Source organism: Nicotiana tabacum, chromosome 22, assembly GCF_000715075.1.
Source record: "Nicotiana tabacum cultivar K326 chromosome 22, ASM71507v2, whole genome shotgun sequence".
Taxonomy (NCBI): Eukaryota; Viridiplantae; Streptophyta; class Magnoliopsida; order Solanales; family Solanaceae; genus Nicotiana; species Nicotiana tabacum.
In genome coordinates, this window is record NC_134101.1 from 171,434,852 (window position 1) to 171,455,845 (window position 20,994).

The following is a 20,994-nucleotide window of genomic DNA, read 5'->3' on the forward strand; positions in this document are numbered from 1 at the left end:
ATAGCATTGGCCCTTACTGAGCTTTCTGCTTTTGCATTTTTTTGATGTCTTTTTGTTTCAAAAGAAAAAATGCTTTCACAGTTTTGGCTATTTTCTTAGGAGTAGAACATTACTGGTTTAAGCACCTGAGTTTCTCTAGTGCATTCACTTGTATTTTTCTCTGAAAACTCAAATACAGTTTGAATTCAGTAGATGGACAGAGGAGGATGGAGTCTATGCTCAATGGGTTCATCTTAATCAGTTATTTTTTATACCGAATATAAATATATACGTAATAACTCATTAAATTTTTAATAAATAAGTTTCTTAGCCCATAATATTAAAAGTACGAGCTCAGTGCTAAGAATCTTATAAATTAAACTTATCAAAGTTTGAATCTTGAATCCTCTGTGGATAGATAATTAGGGGAGAAGTTGACAACACTGTGAAAAGTACGAACATAGATCAAATGAATGATACAACGGGAATGTTACTTGAAGAATATCCTTCTCCTCCACTTTTTGGAAAGAAAGGTCAGATTCGACCGATTTCGTCGAAATTCTCAGTTTTGACTAGGGGGTGGCAATTTGAGCTCAAACTCATCTAACCCGTCCAACTCGTTCAGAGATTAATAGGTTGGGTTACAAATAATTTAGCTCATTGGTCAATTTGGGTAAGCCCAAGTTAACCTATTATATTCTATAGCCCCTTCTGACCAATTAAGCAGCCCAAATACAATCCATAAAACTCACCCAAAACAAATGGTATCTCAACCCAACTTATATAGAAATTTATTTAGTTGCCCCAATTTTACTTCTTTTTTTTTTGTATTTTTAATTTTCAGTTTTTTTCTGCACTCCCCACCCCCTCCCCCTCAAAAAAATTTTTTTTTTACTTTTTCTTTTTTTGTATTTCAAAAAAAAAATTACGTTTTTTTTTATTTTTAATTTTCTATTTTCTGTTTGTTTCGTTTTACTGTATGCCCCACCCCCACACCCAAAATTTTCTTCGAACTTACACATTTTAAGGTAAAATGTTTTTTTATGCAAGATGAGCATGGTTCTAAAACATGGGTCAAGTTGGGCGGGTTGGGGTATGATCCATTGTTTAGCTCATCTTAGCCCAAGTACAACTTTGGGTTACTTTGGGTTGGGTTGGGCAATGACCCATTTATTGACCTAACCCATCTTGACCCGCCCAAATTCAACCCAACCCGCCCATTTGCCACCCCTAGTTTTGACTTCATATGTTTTGCAGAGAACACTTGTGGAATCAACCACCTAAATACACATCATTTTTCTACGTCCGGGCACACCTTTTGGACTACTCTATTCTATTAGCGGCTCAGAATTCATTTCGATCGTTAAGAAATCTAGAGGATTTAACAGATAGAGAAAGTAGGAGAGTCCTTGTGAAATTCAGCATCTTATTGAGAAAGAAATAGGAAGAATCGTCATTTAACACCTTGCTACAATTTTAGCTGATCTTTAAAATTACACACCTCTTACTAGCTGAGGCCTTTATACTATATAGTACATAATCATGATACCTATCAACGAAGTATTCAACTTTTTGCTGTGTTGAACAGGAAATTATTTGTTTCTTTTTCTGTTCTTGACAAAACAAATTTTGTATTTTGAGTCATGGAATATTAACTTCGATGAATTTGTTCTCAATCTTCTGAAAAGTCCTTAGAAGTTGAAAATTCAAACTCAACTAGAGCCTATCACTGGTAAAAGCACATCATGGAAGGGAAAGAAGCGAAAAGGTGAAAGCACAAGACGAGAAAAACAAATTCGGAACCTACATTCTGTTAGAGAATGAAGTTGAGACAACATATTGAATCGCAGAATGAAGTTGGAACATGGATATATTGTCAAGCGTTGTGGGTTGGATCAGTTAGTTCCTTAACAGAGTAATTTTTGGTTGCCAAATAAATTACCAGATAAAGAATCTAACGCAAAATTCATGACCTCCGAGGCTCACGAGCAAGCTTTCTTCACCAACGCACAAAGAAACCTAACTACCTAATTCATCTGCCGTTTACGTGTTTTTTTTTTTTGGCAATTAACTGTTAGCATTTCACTTTCGTGTTTTCAAGGAATTAAAGCTACATTCTTTACTGTTTTTTCTTTTTTCCGCGCCTGAAGTTAACACTTGCCCAGTACGATTACGTTAGAGCTGTTACCAGACAAGTACAAAGGGTAACCGGGTGAAAGCAACTTACACGCCTCTCCACACCAGCGTGAAACATCCGCTTCACAGGTATTATGAGCCAACTTTTCATGATACCCATGAATGAAGGCTCTCCTCTGAAAATAAGAATACAGAACTCCAACTGATGCTCGGCCTCCGGGTAGCAGAAAATCCTTGCACTCTGGAAATACAGAAATAATACTACAAAGACAGTGGAGATGGGATAGGGAAACATAACATTTTGCAACATATTTTCCTGTAACTAGCATGTCAAAACAAAAAAGTATGGTACAATAACTAGAAAAAAGCCAACAGAAGATAAACAATGGATTTCCAACATTGCCCATCAGCCTAAGATGTGACATCACTAGATTGCTCAATTTCCTATCCTACAGCTCATTCACTCGAAATACAACCATGTGGAAGAACTCAGGGTATTGCAATGTATTCTGGCCGTTGACGGGAAGATACAAACTATATCCAGCAAAAAATTGATGTGGAATTTTTGCCATCTCAATAATAACTGCCATAATAAGCTGTAGGAGGAACAGTTGTAGCTTGTGGTGCTGGCGGCAAGGTGGGAGCGGCGGCTGGCTGTGCATAATTCTGCTGAGGGAACGCCTGGCAGTTATAACAGAGTTCACTTAGCAACAAAAAACAACACCAGAGGGTTTCCACCTTGGGTAGCATAAACATATGGCGATATAAAGCAAATATGGAAACATACTACACCTCTCTGCCCCCATGGAGGGTGGGGGCTAGAGAAGAGGGTGTACAAGGACACATTTTTACTGATTAAGAAAAGCGAAAAAATAGGTTTAAATACAAGAAAAATATTACAGACTCCAGAAAGAAAGAAAAACTCCAGTTCAGCATAGCAGCAGCTATGTAGCTGAAATGTTCCGAAGTAGGGAACTTCATAGGAGTCCAATTTACATAATAGATTAATTTCTGAGCAGATATTCAGTAAATTTCACGCTCTGCTACAATTTTGGTCCACTGGACTAAACTTCCCCCAACGCAACACGAAATTTGAGAAGCTTATACAACAACCAAATCTACCTACCAAGACACTAACTGGAATTGAATGACACCTTGTACTTGTGGAACTTATAATAGTAATTCTAAAGATCCAACTAATTGAGAGAATTTCATTGCAGTGAGCAAAAATAAATTCAATTATTCTTACCAAGGTAAAATAACTTAATGATTGAGATAGTAACGAATTTATTGAAAGCTATTAAAAAGATGTGCATGATATTCACATGAAGATTCCTTGCGCACTATAAGTCATCCGTTACCAAGGATAATTATGACTAGATATAGTTAGAAGGAATTCCAAATTACATAGTCACCGCAGATTGGAGAGAAATAAGGACAAATGTGACAACTATTCTACTTTTGAGAAAGAATTTCCATTGAGACCTTAATATTGTTGGGGCTGTGGCTTGCCACTACAACAAGGCTTCATTAGCTAACAGTTGACTAGAAACCCATATTGACAACACGAAATAATATTCGCATGCCAAATAAATAGATATCAAATCACCAAATGCAAAAATAGCCAAATTCAACAACCACAAGTTTTTGTTTGCATGATATCTTTCTCAAGAACCACCAATCGTCCAACCAATGGACTGATCTAAGGAAAGATCTTCATCAAAAAAGAGAGAGTATGACAAATATACCATAAGAAGTAATCACGTTTTCATCTATCATTATAATCATATGCATTGTTACAATGAACAATTGGTACATACTCCCCACCCTCCCAAAGCCAAGAGAAGACAAGAGTCAGAGTGGCTTTCCTAATTTGCTCCCTTGTTGACTCAAACCCCCAACTAGGGGTGGGTATCGGTCGGTTCGGTTCGGTTATGAATATTATCGGTTTTGCCTATCGGTTATCGGTTTATAAATATGATAAACCGATAACCAAACCGATAAGATATTGGTTATCGGTTATCGGTTAATCGGTTATTGATCATTATCGGTTCGGTTATCGGTTTACCTGATAAGATAAAACTAAAACAGATTCTGCAAATGAGAACAGTTCTATTTTATGTTGCTTAGATATATTGGCATTCATTCTCTTTTTCAATTGATCAATATTCTTTAGATAGAAAATGTTTCTTCTAATTGTAAGATTTTCTTGCTGCCAAAAGCACCCACATCATCTGATTGAGTAACAGGACAACCAGTTAAAGTTATCTTACTGCAACTTGACTTGAGTCTTCCAAGAAAAACTTTGATTTAATAATCAGTGAATTTGCAAGTAAAGCCAATCCATCTGGCGGAGAACTGGTGAGGGCGACAGGGTGTGAGGCGGAGAAACTGAGAAGTGAGAACTATGTATATGAAACCCTAGAGTATGTATATACTTAAGGGTAAACTAGTAAATTAGTTAACCCTTATTGGGTTATCGGTTTTACCCAATAACAGAATTGCCAAACCGAGCCCGAACCGATAACCCAATAAAATTTTTTTTTACCCGTTACCGAACCGTTAACCCAATAACCCAATACCGACCCAATAAATAATTAACGGTTCGGGTTATCGGTTTTACCCGATATATGCCCACCCCTACCCCCAACGTCGCAGTTGGAGGTGGAAGGCCCTTTCACTAAAGCACATGTGCTATCTACAATATTTGGCAGGAATAACAGTGTATTCCCAAAGCACACTAGACCATTGGATGTACCAATTTGGTGATCTTGGACTTGTGTGTTTCTGTGAGGATAAAGGTTCATTGTCACACCATTCCAAACACAAGGGTTAACCGTGAATTAAGCCTGAAGTGCAATTTCTCCAACATATATTTAATGTATAAGAGCTACTGGCAGCAGGACACCAATTTCTAGTCTTACTCTGGATTCTAGAACTATGTCTAATGCCCTAGTAACTTTGACCGATGAAATCAACATAAAAGAGATGAATGGATGAACTACTTCTTGATAGTTACATTCTCAAGATAATAGAAGTAAATGAAACGATTCAATTTTGAACACTGAAATGCTACAATTTAGCAAGCCTTGTGGCCTCACCACCATTTTCAGACTTAAAACTGGGTAACTTAGAGGGCATCAAATTTTAATCTCACCAACCATTCTTAGCATACAAGGACATGAAAACAATTTTTTACCCAAAAAAAGGTAACCATGAAAACTATAGAACTGGTTAATAAAGTATCCCTGCTGAAACCATAATGCAAGTTGGTAATGTATGCTAGACAAGCAATGAAAATGCTGATATATAAAAGGCGCTCCACTTACCTGCGCCGGGTATGTTGAAGGATAAGCACCATAACCAGCACTTGAGGGCACTGGTGCAGGCCCTTGAGGAGGTGCATAGCTGGCTCCGTAACTGCTGTAAGCACCATATGCTGCCTAAAGTTCAACAAACACAATAGAAAACTAAGCCACTGATCACATAACTGTTTTGAACTGTATATATTCTAGAAAAGTTAATTCCACGAATAATCTTGATAATCTGAAAGAATATATGGACTGAGCAAAACATGAAGATTCACACACATGGACATACAACACTCTCAAGCTTTAATGGCCACAGGGAGAACTGAAATACATGCGTAAAGGAAGACCTCCATGGACCCGAGGGGTGGAGAAAAAGAAAATATGTAACAAGAAACTGAGTGCTGGAGAGTGATAAAGCAATTGCGCACAGAAAAGCTATATGTTCACAGAAAGCTGATTCAGAGGAAAAAGGAAAGGAGCATCCAAAATCCATTTAAATACAAAACTTATTTGTTTAACTCCATGATGGGGTTCCAGTTTAACCTAAATCAACATGTTGGTTAAAGCATGCTTAACACATATATAATGGTTCCACATTGCATTGCTCTGGGAAGCATATCCAGATCCGCACTCTAGGGAGAGAGATTTGAACAAGGGGGCAACCCATCTTTAGTGAAACTGTTAACTATTTGCCATAACATTACCTGTTGTGCATAACCAGGATTCCACTGCTGCGGTGGGGCTTGTGCAGCCTGTGGCCAGGTTTGACCTTGTACACCATAACCTGCAGGCCATTGATTTTGCGCTCCAGGAAATGCACCAGCCACTGAGGGGTTAGATGCTGCAACAGCAGACTTTGCCAGCTTTGTCTTCTCAGAAACTAAATAATCGTCAGCCTGACGTTTCTTTGAATCTGAAGAGGTTCTATGGCGTAAGAAGAGCTTAGCATGCCGATCATCAGCCTTCTTAATTGATGCTGCATCTCCAAAAAGATCTAGAAACTGCAGACACTTTCTCAGTCTCAGAACATTTCGGCAAAAGCATCAAAAAGTGCAGCCCCGACAGACGGATAACGGTATACAAATAGCACAAAGCAGCGACAGATGGATCATCAAATAACACAAAACATAATCAGTTAAGACACTCAAAAGCTATTTTAATTTTGTGAAGGCTCACAAGAGTCAGAAATAATTCCAAAGAAAACAAATCCCTCTGTAAACTCCCCTTGCACCCACAAAACATTTCAACATGTTTACACTTCAGAGTCTTTAAAAAATCAAAAGATGTGTAGGCTCATGAATCAGAAATAACTCCCAGTAAAAAGATCTCCATCCAGACTCTCCATTCCAAAATGTATACACTTTAAGGTCTATAAAACAAGATTGTGAAAGCTCGAGAATCAAAAATCTCTTTATAGAATCCCTATTGCATCTCCAAGACATTCTGAAGTGTTTACGCTTCAAGAATCAGAAATGATTGCCAATAAAACAAATTTCTCTCCGGACACCCCATTGCATCGCTAAGAGATTCGGATATTATTCGAATTTAAACCATCATATGATTTGATTAAACTACCATGATATAGTAATTTGGTTATTGGAACAATCAATCATTCAAACACAAAGCGAAAATTTCAAGAAATCAAGTCCATACTCGAATTTAAACCATGTCATGTTTTAAACATCAGGGCAACATGATAAACAAACTCCCCACTGAACTTAATATGTTTTTCTACTTCCTACATCCCAAAAATAGTGACCTCTTTTTCTTTCTTGGAGGTCCGACAATAGTGTCCCTTTCTAATTTGAACAATTTTAACTCTATTTTTACCAGCTTTCTTATCTTCACAGTATAGCAAACTTGGAAAAGTACCTAAAGATATATGCCAACTCTAATCCAAGTGCATATCTGCCAGGAATACTAGTTCAGGGATGGGTTATCAGCTTAATAAAGTATGTCCAGCTTGTTCAATTATTTCAGTTCAGTCAGTTTGTATCAAAAAGAGGGAATTCAGGTATCAGGAATATGGTAGTGCGCCATCTTGGAATATGCAGACAACAGTCTTGTGCTAAAAGCCCATGATATATATATATATATAACTGAACGCATTTCAAAGCATATCTGGTCAAGATCATAAGTTCAAATAACCTAAGTTTCCCACGAGAACAGCGCAAGGCATATTTGTTCTAACATTGAGAGCATCACAGTCCCAAACCTCTGTCAAGTACCCAAATCTAACAGTTCATACCTCCAAGAAAATGCTTGATAACTCCTCTCTTTCATCAACACTTGCAACGCTAGGGTTCTCAGGGGATGGAACTATGAACTTATCAACCAATGAATCCAGCAAATCTATTCTCTTTGGTAGCGACTGAATGGATTCTAAATGGATCACTGCCTGTATTTTTTAAATGAAAACAGCATGTCAATAAGAAAACACCAATTCCTCCACTCATTATGCCTTTGGATGTGAGAGAGAGAGAGAGAGGATGAGAGAGAGAGAGAGAGACAGAGTCGGACCTCCAGAAGTGGTTTTGACAACTGGACATTCTCAACTGCTTGATCAAGAATTTCCCGAGCTTTTCCCACCTTCCCAGAAACCTTTCAACAGAGATTTTGTGATAGTGAGCCAAAGGAGGACAAATACATAAATTTCAATGATGACTCTAATCATGAGGAACTCGAAGCAAAGAAAGATGTTTCCATGTTATCAACACCCAACATTACAGGGGGATCAAGTCAAAGTCCTTAATGACTCTCCACGCACTTGCACTAATTCTGCTTTCTTTTCCTACAGAAAAGCCTTCCACAAGGGCAGTGAAGAGTGTGTACATATAAACAAATAACTAAAGTGATTGAGAATCAGATGATTATGTGGAATATTGTGACAAGCTATGGTCTACATAACTATGTCTTACTATATATGTTGGTGTATGATTGCAACATAAATTATGATGATGCACGTCCATAAAACAGAGAATCATTCCGAGATTATACTAAACAATGTTGGGAAGCCCATTCACAGATGAGAATATCAAATTCCAATTTCCATAAACATCTCCGAAGCAAAACAATATCTATAATTGATCACCACAATTGGAAGACGCACACTACAACAAGATGGAAAAGGCAATAGTCAATTACTTGAGACAAAGATGTAAAAGCTGGATAACACAAGACACAAAAGAACTATACCAAGTACAAAAACCGAGAGTACTGTGCAAGCAATAATGGCAGACTCTGCGAGTGCTCCTTTCCTTTTTCAATGGCGATAGCTTGTTCGTATACTGAACAGGCATCCTCAAGATTCCCCTTCAAAGAACCAAGAAGAAAACGATCCATTAGATAAGTTAACAAAGATCAAATTTAATCCTGAAACCTTAGTAGGTCATGAAACAATCTTACAAGTCGACGTTCCATGTTCGCATGCTTGATTATTGCTTCTACAAGTCCAGGTGATATTTCAGCGTGCACAAGTTGATACGCAGCCTGAGCACCAGGTATATCACCACGTTGCTCCCGCAATCGAGCAGCAAAAAGGTGAATCTCTGGCTGTCTCTGTTAAAGGTGGGACAAATGAGAGCGATTATTAAATATAGTAGGATTGAAATTTGAAAGGCAACTATTCAAACAACAGCTCTAGGCACGATAAATTAATTTCCAACAATACTTCATAGGCATCCTCATGCAACTCGCTTCCACCCTTTCAAGTACAAACTCTTGACAAAGAAAAACCACACTATTATAACCACACAAGACTTTGAGGGTCATATATTGCATGAAGAGTGAAATATCCTTAGAAACCAGCAAGAAATTATCAGTAACAACTTCAGATCTCACTTGAATTCAATACTTTAACACTTCAAAAAACTTTTTGCAAGAGAATGTATATTTGTGAAAGAACTAGAAGAATTAAAATAAATAGCACTTTAACTTGTTGAAATTATCTTCATAAATCCCAGCAGGAACATTGTACGTTTGTCTAAGTTATCCAAGTGGGGGAATTGCCTACGACCTTGTTGGTCAACTAGAATTACCAGCGCATTAACTTGAATGCGCAGACCCATAATCCCCTCTCCGATGCTAAGAAATCTACTAAAGAGCAATTTCCCTGCAGAGACTACAGGATGACAGACAATCAAGCAAGCTTATCCGCGGATGACCAGCAAAACACTGGCATTAGCATTACCAGCCCCTGGATTTAGATTATTCAGGTGGAGCAATCTACAACCCAGGCTATAAAATATACTGAAGAGTGATCTCAATGCTAAGTTTGCAAGATGGCAGAAAAATAAGCAAGTTTACCAGGGTGCAACAGAGTTCAACCTTCCATGGAAAACTATCTACCATTTCTGTTCATCATTGCAGTCAATTTATATTACAGCAGCGGTTGGGTTTTCCTCAGAGTTCAACCTTCTATGCCAAGATATTTCTAATATTTAAAATATGGAGGGGGGAATACTGATCCCATTCAATAGAAAAGCCAGTTATCATCTTGACATGGGAATAGAAATCTCACAAAATCTTTAAATACTAGACTTTGAGATGAAAAGTTAATAACCACTAAACAGCTCATCCGGACAAGCAAAGAGTTGAATAATTTTTCAAAATTCAAGATAGTAATGAAGCATACGATTCAAAAAATGGCCCCCTAAACGCAAAGAGAATGTCACGTTGAACAAACCAAATATAGTCACAAAGGGGAAATCCCCCAAAAAAAAAAGTTTATGAGATTTTACCTTGACAAAGACTTGAGTGGCACGAGCAAGGGCATTATCGGCAAGATCCAAACTTCCACTTGTTTCCATACACGAAACATACCGAATCCAAAATTCAGGATAATTGGCACAAGCAATCAGACATCTCTCATACAGCTTGACCACCTGACTTGCACAAGTAACAAATGGGTTAACACATACTAATGTTCTACTGTATAAGGAAATTCCACCAAAAGCTGAAAGGACTAAGAAGTACTCCTCTGGTGGAACAGGGCCCCTCTAATACAAAAGGGGGGCCCTTCTAGCCTGACATGGTTAGGAAGATAAGAACACACCTGCATGCATAACATTGGAACTTCAAAACAAATATTCCACGATACAACAGATCATGAACCCAGAACGTCGACTCACAAATGAGGGTTTGAAGTACTTAGCCTTATAGAAAGCAAATGGATGGTCCATGCTTTAGTCCAAGTTCAATATCCCGTTTAAAAAGATGCTTCATCCGATGGTTTAGCCAATATAGCATATGAGGCAGCAGATATTACTTTAACTGTAAATAAATGTATAACAAGGCAACTAAAGCTATAAATAAAGAGATATTGAAAATCCACAAATAACCAAACCAAAGTACCTTATTGAAGTCATCTCCTCCTTCTATGAAATCAAGATAACTGTTCCAATTTTCAAGCTCCGCAACATTAAGAGGCCGCACATGAAAGTATGGCCTCCTTATAGCAGTTTCAAAATCAATGATCTTAGAATCGAACTCTTTAGCTTTCTTATACATCTCTTCTCTAATGGCGATATACTTCTCCAACTCCTCGGCATCTTTTAAGATTGCACTTACAGGTTTAGAAGGCTCAGAACTAGGATTAACCTCTCCCTCAATCTGTTCACTGCCAGCTTCTGCTGCAGCTGCAGCTTCTTCAGGAGTTCGTAGCTCTGATATAGGCCTACTAGCCACCAGCTCCTTAAAACTGTAGATACAATTGCACCAGGAAAGCAACAATAGTCACATCAACTACTTTTCTTGCATCAATATCAAGATGCTTAAACAAGGAACTTGCAAAAACCAGATACTTAAACAAGCAAGGTATCCACTTAAGTGTACTGCCGACGATTGAGCTTGTTTATATAAAACCAAGTAAAGGTGTATTCTATTCACAAGGCAATCAGAAAAAAATGGTACTGTAAGAGATTGATCTAGAAGCTCGACCACTGAATCTGAGAGCCTTGAATGAATAATGAAAATGCAAAATAAGCTTCAAGGAAGATAATCACCCTTCAAAATAGCGATCGAGCTGCTGATTTGGATTCTGCAATATCTGAGTGTATATGGCAGCAACATTTGACCAGGCCTGCTGTGTGTACTCGTACTCCAGGTACTTATCCCAAAGTGGAAAAGACAGGTAGTCTGTTCCAACATACACTAATCCTCTTTCAAATAACCTAACAAACCAACAGAACAATGTACCATAGGATTAATAATAACACACACATGCCTTTGCATGGGCTCTAGAAAATGCAGTACATGAGAAGAGTTCAAGCGAAAGTACTAATTCACTCAAAGAGCAGACACTCCCACAAATATGCTGCATTTACCTTCCTCAAAACAATCTTACAATGTCCGTGAAAGGAGCAGTGAGAGGGCATCTTAGCCTTACTGGACGAGATCTTCTCAGCAGCAATGCGGTTATTGATGCACCTCATGTGCGACGGTTAATAACAGCAAAATATCATGGAGAACTACATGGACTATACACAGCCCTAAGGACAGGGAAAATAGAATGGGGAGAATAAGGCCATAAAATATAATTGAATCCTGAAGAAAATTCATATGGCTACAGTAGCCATAGAATCATGTGGATTGCACATCAGTTATACAATCCTGAAGTGCAATCCAAACAAACCTTACACCATGCAGATGAATAAGAGCTGTTGCAGACGTGCTGAAATCAGGTCAGATAGCATTGAAAGATCATATAGTTTGGCACAAAGAAAAAAATTATAAGCATCTTGCGCCAATGATCTCCCATGCAAAACTAGAACAAATCAGATCATCAACAACATTACCTTCTAATGGTGTCAGGATCTCCATAAGTGCTTATAGCAAAAACACAATAGTGCAACCACATATCTACCGAATATGTCACGCCTTGAACAGCTCGTTCATAGACCTCCACAACTTTGTCGACAGAACCAAGACGTGCCTCATGATCTGCATATTTCTTCCAATAACCGTAACATAGAGGAAATTCTGCCAAGAATGCATCATAAACCTTCCGAATCTTCAAAATGTTGCCCTACACATTGTCACAATGGCTATTGAATCAATCATTGAGAAAATTTGTGTCCACAAGATACAGAATATAGACAGCCACAAGCAGATTTTAGCAAGAGAATTGGACCTTGGAAAGTTTGCTCTCAAAAGACAAATACACAATCCACATTATAGATGAGCTTGTTTGCTTAATATAAAGATTAAGAAATTAAAGCTGTCCATAAATGACAATGTATTAGATTCTTTTTTTTTTGGAATAACTAGACTAAAATGTATTAAATGGTAGGCAGATCATTGAAGAAAAGCCATATTACTATCAATCAATATTAATTTGATTTCATGGAAATAGGAAATATTTTAATCAAAGCCAAATTGATTAAATCTTTTGTGATCCAAACAAGGAAAGTGCAAAGTGACGTGGATAAGAGCATCACCATTCTTGCACCATTAAATCTCATGCTAATGAAAAATGATCTTTTGTGACTGTTATACATCACTGACTACAATCCTGGCAACCACCAGATTAAAAAAATCTAAAATATACTGGTAATTTCAGCTAAAAACATGGACACCACTAAAAGTTTTTCCTAAGTAGGTTAACACATGGCATGGATGGGAAGAGAGAAGAATAGAACACCACCAACTCGATAGTGCTCCATGTGTCAAAGAAACAAGAGATTTATCTAACTAAAGAATAACTATAAACATAAAAGATATGAGCTACGAGATAAAGCATCTATCTGACGCAACTCTTGCAGTAATAGATCGGTTAGAGTGTAACAGAATTTAATCCTTTTAAGTATGGTGATTAATTTATAGCTTGACAACAAATTTACATGTATGTAATTGAGGAATTTTCTGCCACACTACCCTTCTCTCTAGCATGAAAGTCAGATATATTTTTATAGCAAAAAATTGTACCCTGTCAATTCAGCTGCGCAGGAAAGACAGTACCTTTTCGGATAGGTACTTCACTCAATGGGAAAGAGTAGCAACTTTAAATAAAATGAGAATAATGAGAAACTCTCTTATCTCAATACAGAAAACTGACGAAGAGAAAATGAAGAATACCAAGATGACAAATTCCTAAACAGAAGGCCAGTTAAAGTACCTCTGACATCTTCTCTGTCTCCTCAATAAGGGAAGTCCAGGCATTGAAGTCTAAAGAATTTGTCCTTACTATGCTCCATAATCTTTCCTCTTCAGGAGATAAAGCTGTCAACAGAAAGCATAGCCAGTAAGTTTACTAACCGCTGATGCAACTGACATTCAGGACAAAGGGAGAAAAAGGAAATTTTAAATTTAGAAAGATTAAACGAGGAAAGAAAACAAAATTGATCAAGCAGACAACATGCTGCAGGAAAGAGTAAAAGGAAAGCTGACTGGGAAAAGCAGCTGGTTACAATATGAGAAGACTGCCGAGAAAAACAAATAACTACCAACCACCAAAGACATTCATAGAGACCCAAGCTAAGGCAGCATCCTTGCGTAACTTCACATTTTATGCAGATTTTCTTTTGTAAAAGAAATGACACAACATATCTACTAAACAAATTTATATCAGCATCATGTATTTGTATTATGATTCTCGTGACTAATTAAATTGATGACAAGCGTCCCTTAACATCTAATTAAGTACTTATTTAGTTTAATTGCAGAAGTAGCAACAGCAGATGACACAAGGACACTGAACAGCTAAAAACTGTACCTAAGCCATCTTCTGGCTGATGCATATTGGAATTTCCATGGACATCTGATGCAATCCCATTTTCAGCAATGTCTCTTGCTTCAATAGTGCTGTTGCCATTTGCAGAAGAGTCATAAACAGCCGCTTGGGATGAACCTGCAGCTGCATCTTCTAGAGCTGCAAGATCCTGGCTGGCCTCATATGTCATAGCAGTAGCACTTTCTTGCTGGGTAGACACTGCATCAGCAGTATATAGGTTTCCAGCTTCTACATTAGAAGATGCTAACTCCCCAGCGCCATTTGGACATGGAGTGGCCAAATCCCCAGCATTTCCAGCATCGGAAGAAGTATGGGTGCCAGCATCATCAGGAACTTTTGACGAATAACCAGCAGATTTATAGTCAGTGACTGACGAGGTTTGAGCTACCGCAGTTTCACTATCGCCCATAGTTTAAAATCTGTCTCCATAACAAGCAGAATTGATTAGTACAGCAATTAAGATTAAGAAAGGAAAATTATACACATTTGTTGCCCAGATATCTTATTATAAACATATCAAAGGAACGAGTAGGATAATAAGTAAACATAGTAAGAGATTTTATATGCAAAACAAGAATAACATACATAACTGAGTGTGTATTGGAGTAAAATGTTATATACTTTCCTCTTCTTTTTTACTCGTTTCTTCATATATTTTTTAAGTGACCTTAAAGATCGCGTACACAATATAGAATATAGGCCATCAGACAGGCTCTATCTGCTAAGTAAAGATGCTAGTTGTTTACTTAAGAAAACCTTCCTTGAGGCACAATTTCAACCATCTCTAAGTGGGCGTTTAGACATAAGAATGGTAAAATTTCAAAAAAAAAAGTGGAAAAAAAAAATCAAATGAAAATGGTATTTGAAAATTAGAGTTGTGTTTGGACATGAATATAATTTTGGGTTGTTTTTGAAGTTTTGTGAGTGATCCGAGTGAAAATTTTGAAAAACGGTTTTTTGGAAATTTTAAATTTTCGAAAAATTTCAAAAATACATCTTCAAGTGAAAATTGAAAATTTATGAGCAAACGCTGGTTTCGGGAGAAAGTGAAAAAAATTCGAAAAAAGGAAAAATTTCTTATTTCCAAACGGCCTCTATCGCTTCCTCTAAAAAAAATGAGGGCAAAAGACAGAGAACTGAAATATTCATAATCTAGACCTAGTAAAAGCAAAACGTTTCTTTGCCCTTCTTATCCTACTATTAGGGCAAGCACTTGACTAATTGATGGTCCTAACAGGGCTTTGGATAAACAATCTGAAACGCTTAAAGGCAGATGCATGTACAGTTGCCACTTGGCACTGAGAAAATATCCACACATGCCATGAAGTTGCACCAATTGCAACTAGTACTCAGCACCACTAAGTTAAAATCCTGAATCCGCCTCTGTCAGTGCTAGAATTTGAAATATCAGAATACAAATCTACAGTCTAAGCTTGAAAAAAAGTCATAAAACTATAAATCCTGGCAAATAACAGCTAATGAACTACGTTTTTGGGTGCGAAATCCTGGTACAACAGCGGGAAAACAAAATTTGGGACAGAGTTTCGGAAAATTAACGAGCTAAACTGGATAAGTTACAGCATGAATACGTAGAACAAGTAAAAGATAAAAGAAAAGTGTGCATTAATGTTACTTTAAGAAGCTGGAAATGGAACGCACCTGGTGGACTGACGGAAAGACGAAATCGAGGCGTCGACGAAGAGTTTCGAGAGGCGTTTTTGACAAAAGCTGCAGAGGTTTTCTCTCTGAGTTTAGGGGTTTTTCAGTGCTATGGAGGTAAAAGAGAAGGATTAGGGCAAATAAAATGAAGCGGTTGTTTGCCTATTGGGCGCGGGTGACTTGCCAAGGGTACTTGCACTATTTTTCATAGGATCGAAGGGTACTTTGTGTATCCATGACACTATATATATTTTTTATTTTTTTTATTTCTTTGGCGTGCCCTTTCTCGAATCTGCTTGAAATATGCACCAAATTACTTCTTTTACAAGGTTAAATTGAAATTTCATAGTAATTCAGGTTTAATTTAATTAATTTTAAAATAATAATAAAGTCACATATTATACTTCTTGAATTAAAATAACTAAATTGTGTGTATTCATTAAAAAAGACAAATGCCAAAATGTCAACGTTGTAGAGTGGGATGCATCTAATGAAAAAACTATGTAATTTTCATGTTAAAAATTAACAAAAAATTATGTTATTTACGATTTTAGACTACTTCTATCTTAAACAAAACAAAATTAAAAATAGCAAAATAAAACAAGAAAAATTTATTTGAACTTCAAATAATCAGCTCGAATTTCAAGGTAATCAATTCCAACTTCATATACTTAGTTTAATAAGAATGTCGAACTTCAATGTAGCCTGAGTAATTAAAAATTTAAGTTAGAAACTCATCACTTACTCATGATTAAGTAAACCTTGTATATATAAAAGATATTTTTTTATATTTAATTTAATATAAATATTATGTACCATTAAGTTTTTACCATCAAACACTGCAACATAGAATGAAAACATTTAAAGGATTGCATTTAACATTAATGGGCCTAGAGGGATGAAATCCAGCTTGAATAGCTCTACTAGGCCTGTATGAGTAAGGGGGGCCCGTAACCTATAAAAAGCTGGTGAGTGGTGAGGACTCGAAAACAACAGTTGACGTCGTCATTCATCGTCCAATCTCTTTCCTACATCCTACGGAAACACAAAGACACGGAACTATTGATTCCCAGAAACAATATTCTACTCATTACATGCATAAAGATTCATCCCAGAACAATTGGGTATTCTAAAAAACTGATCTTTATAGAGATGCACTCACCTAAATCGAGAGAAAACACTTAATTTTGAATAGGTATTGGGAGATAATTGAGAAGAAAAGAAAAAGAGGGGGTGGGGGTGTGTTGGGCTGCAATATGTTTCGGTGCAAATGCTTCCGTTGGAGCAGAATTTCAGATCTCTCTTCTCGAGAACCTGACACATTTCTTCTGCCTGCACCCCTCCCACAATGGCCTCAAGGTATGCCAATTGGGAATCCCTGTTGATGTTTCTTTTGGCTGTCAATTGTCATTTTTGGAACTTTGTTGTAAAATAGTCACTTTAAAGTTCAATTGAATCAATCAACTGCGCCATAATGTTTAATTATTTTCGTGAGCTACATAAATTCTATGTATCCAATCTCATAATTTGACTGTTTTTATGCTGATAATCTATCTATGCAATCTAATTAAAGAAGTCACTTGGATTTGACAAAATGCTTATAAACTTTCTGGATGACTACACTTTTGATCTAAGATGTAGGGTTTAATCTTTTGTTATGTGACCATTGCTTTCAATAATTTGTATGCCTACTTTGCATTTAAAACAAGGAAAGAAGAACATATCTTTTTGTTCATTAGAAATTACACATCAATACCAGAGGGGCTTTTAGTGGCATGCTGCGATAACGTGATTATGTATTAGATCTTTTATCTGTTTATCTTAGCTTCAACTAATAGGCTCAGCATTCCACGAGGTTCTTGTTTACAGTATGGTTTAGTGGCTCGCAATGATCAACTTTAAATATGTTTCTGTACTGTTCAATAGAAGAATAGTATATGCTAAAGCTGCATGAGGTTGTTGCAACATTTGATTCTTTTAGCATGGTAAAGAAAAGAATGTAGTCTTTATTGTAATTCCAAGCATGTTATTGAGTGTGCAGCATGCTCAACATTTTATACTATTTTCCCCTTCTTAAAAGGGCCCTACAAGTTTTTAATACCTAGAGCTGTCAATGAAGTACGCTTAGTTTGGGAAGATGTTGCTGAAGTTCTTTGATTGATCAGCATTCAGCAATAGAGAGATAATGAGCTGGAAAATAAACAAATAAAATAATTTGCTCCTCATGGTTTGTTTGATCAACAAAATCTTATATGTTACTGGTTTCAATATTTATCCAATGCACCTAGTTTTCTTCATGATTAAGTTCTGACTATAAAATCAGGATGTTGTTAAAATTAAGAATTACTGATTCTAATTCTTTCTTTTTCTGGAATAAGATATTATATGTTCTTGGACTTGCATTAGTTTTCAGCGTCACATGATACAATGCATCTGTTTATGGGTCGTGCAATTAACTTGTACCTCAATAGACTATAAGAATCATGTTAGTGGATTGCATAAGAACCTATATCTTTTCCTGTCTCAACACATAAACTAAGAAAAGAACACTTCTAATGCAAGCTTGTCTTCCGTTTTCTGCCTTAGAATGTTCATCTACAGGATTTGCTAGTGGAATAATTAAACTAGGGGAATTGGAGGTTCATAAAATTAGCAAGTTTGAGTTTGTCTGTGGTTGTAATCTGTCACAAGACCGGAAACAGGGTGTTAGCTTTTATAAGCCAAGGGGGGTGCCAGATGGATTTTTTAGCCTTGGCCACTACTGCCAACCTAACAACAAGCCTCTACGAGGATATGTACTTGTTGCTCGGGAAGTGGCTAAACCTGAGGCAGGGGATCATTGCAACGGAAATCCTTGTTTACCTGCACTTCAGGATCCCCTAGATTACACATTAGTGTGGAGTAGTTCTGATGTTGGAAGTGAAGAAAACTTTGATGGATCTGGTTACTTCTGGTTACCGCAACCACCTGAAGGTTATAAAGCATTGGGGTTCATTGCGACTAATAAGCCTGTTAAACCTGAGTTAGGGGAAGTTAAATGTGTTCGAGCTGACCTCACTGATGAATGTGAAACTCACCGCCTGATACTCAAAACCAGCTCTGTGCTTTCAGAAGTACTGGCAGTTTGGAGCATAAGACCGCGGCATAGAGGAATGCATGGGAAAGGTATTTCAGCTGGTACTTTTTTCTGCAGTTGTTATTGGAGCACGGGGGAAGAGCTAAGCATTGCATGCTTAAAGAGCTTTGATATGAGTTTACAAGCAATGCCAAACCTTGATCAGATTCATGCGATCATTAGGCACTATGGTCCTACTTTATTTTTCCATCCAGACGAGGTCTATCTTCCATCTTCTGTACAATGGTTCTTTGACAACGGTGCATTGCTCTATACGAGAGGTGATTCAGTTGTTAAGCCTATCGAGCCTGACGGATCCAATTTACCTGGCGGTGGGACAAATGATGGCCAATATTGGATTGATTTGCCAAGCGATGTTCGAAGGGAGATTGTCAAGTTTGGAAATTTACAGAGTGCAAAACTTTATGTTCATGTGAAGCCAGCCTTAGGTGGAACTTTCACGGATATAGCGATGTGGATTTTTTGCCCCTTCAATGGGCCAGCCACTCTGAAGGTAGGCCTAGTGAATGTTCCTCTTAGCAAAATTGGTCAGCATGTAGGTGACTGGGAGCATTTCACTCTTCGAGTGAGCAATTTCACAGGGGAGCTGTGGAGTATCTATTTTTCTCAGCACAGCGGTGGTGAATGGGTGGATGCTTATGATTTGGAGTTTATTGCAGGAAATAAAGCTACTGTTTATTCATCAAAAAATGGTCATGCTAGCTTTCCTCATCCTGGAAATTACATGCAAGGGTCCTCAAAGCTAGGGATTGGAATTAGAAATGATGCTGCCTGTAGTAATCTTTGCATAGATTCTAGTACCAAATATGAAATTATGGCAGCAGAGTATCTTGGACATGGAGCTGTCAGCGAGCCATGTTGGTTACAATATATGAGAGAGTGGGGTCCAACCATTATTTACGACTCAAGAAAGGAGCTTGAGAAAATTGTAAATCGCTTGCCAGTGATGGTCCGAAATTCAGTGCAGAATATTTTTGATAAGTTGCCAGTGGAACTGTTTAAGGAGGAAGGCCCTACTGGGCCAAAGGAGAAGAACAATTGGGTTGGAGACGAAAGATGGTAGCACTTTTCTAATTTATATGATTATATACTCTTGCCGGCAGATGAGAGTTGGCATATTGGAAGTCTTGTTGTAACATTGTGTACAGAATCCACTTAATTGATGACTGTCGAAGTGTGAGGTGTTACCTTATGACTCGACTGTTCAAACAAGTTAAGCACACAAGATGTAATGGAAGTAAGAGGTGGGAAATGGGCTTTGTAGTTGCTTTAGTTTAGCACACTTTGTGAGGACTACTCTGAGGATCCCACAAGCTCATAGTCCATAGCAGGAGGAGTTATGTTGATTCTTTGGTTATCTGCACAAGGGAATCAGAATACACTACTGATAAATCAAGAGGGCATTAACCACGCGGTAATCCTTCACCTTAGAGTAATGATTCTTGAACTCTTGTTATGGCCATTTTCATTCTGCAACTATCGCAATGTGCTGCTTCTCTTTCATTGTGGCATCAGGTTGTTCTTTGCTATATGAGCAAGTTATGCCAGTATATAATGTTTGGCATTGATGGTCTCCCATGTGTCCCACTAAGCTTGGGAGGCAGACACTTAGGAGAGTGATGTTTGGTTCGCTGACAAAGTTATGCAGAGTTCACAGTTGAGTTGTGATATGGGGATTAATCACTGGATTATTTAATGCTAATGATTTAGCGGATGTTTAGTTCATTGCATCAAAGACTGGATGTACAGTGTATAATACAAAAGTTCACAAATTTACCCTAGTTAAAGTAAATATAAAATGGAAAGATGAAATCGAGGTTATTCTGGTGTAAAATAATATTGGACTTGAGGTATAAAATCATACTGGTATACTTGTATTTGAAAAGAAATTTTAGACAGATGATAAAATAATACTGAATTTTACGGATTATTTTGCTAATCCCGGTAAGCAAAGGAAAACTTACACAAATGTCCTAAATAAGTCTAACTTATCAATATCTAGCCATTAGTCATAGACTTACCAAAACTACAACAACAACAACAAC

The 20,994-nt window shown here is 37.3% G+C and overlaps 2 protein-coding genes across 2 annotated transcripts; one reads left to right on the forward strand and one right to left on the reverse strand.

The window, feature by feature from the left end:
- Nucleotides 1-2,399: 2,399 nt before the first annotated feature.
- Nucleotides 2,400-16,035, reverse strand: LOC107798629 (pre-mRNA-processing factor 39-1). The gene is made up of 14 exons (XM_075244285.1): nt 15,814-16,035; nt 14,137-14,573; nt 13,540-13,643; nt 12,221-12,450; nt 11,429-11,596; nt 10,779-11,124; nt 10,166-10,309; nt 8,832-8,984; nt 8,622-8,738; nt 7,947-8,027; nt 7,675-7,824; nt 6,131-6,427; nt 5,445-5,558; nt 2,400-2,796 (listed from the first exon to the last, which is right to left on the reverse strand). The coding sequence occupies exons 2-14, from the start codon at nt 14,561-14,563 to the stop codon at nt 2,689-2,691; spliced, it is 2,439 nt and encodes an 812-aa protein (XP_075100386.1). The 5' UTR covers nt 14,564-14,573; nt 15,814-16,035; the 3' UTR covers nt 2,400-2,688.
- Nucleotides 16,036-16,810: 775 nt separating this feature from the next.
- Nucleotides 16,811-20,783, forward strand: LOC107798630 (hypothetical protein At1g04090-like). Its single transcript, XM_075244280.1, has 2 exons — nt 16,811-17,172; nt 18,400-20,783. Exons 1-2 carry the CDS (start codon nt 17,070-17,072, stop codon nt 20,010-20,012), a joined length of 1,716 nt encoding a protein of 571 aa, XP_075100381.1. The 5' UTR covers nt 16,811-17,069; the 3' UTR covers nt 20,013-20,783.
- Nucleotides 20,784-20,994: the final 211 nt, after the last annotated feature.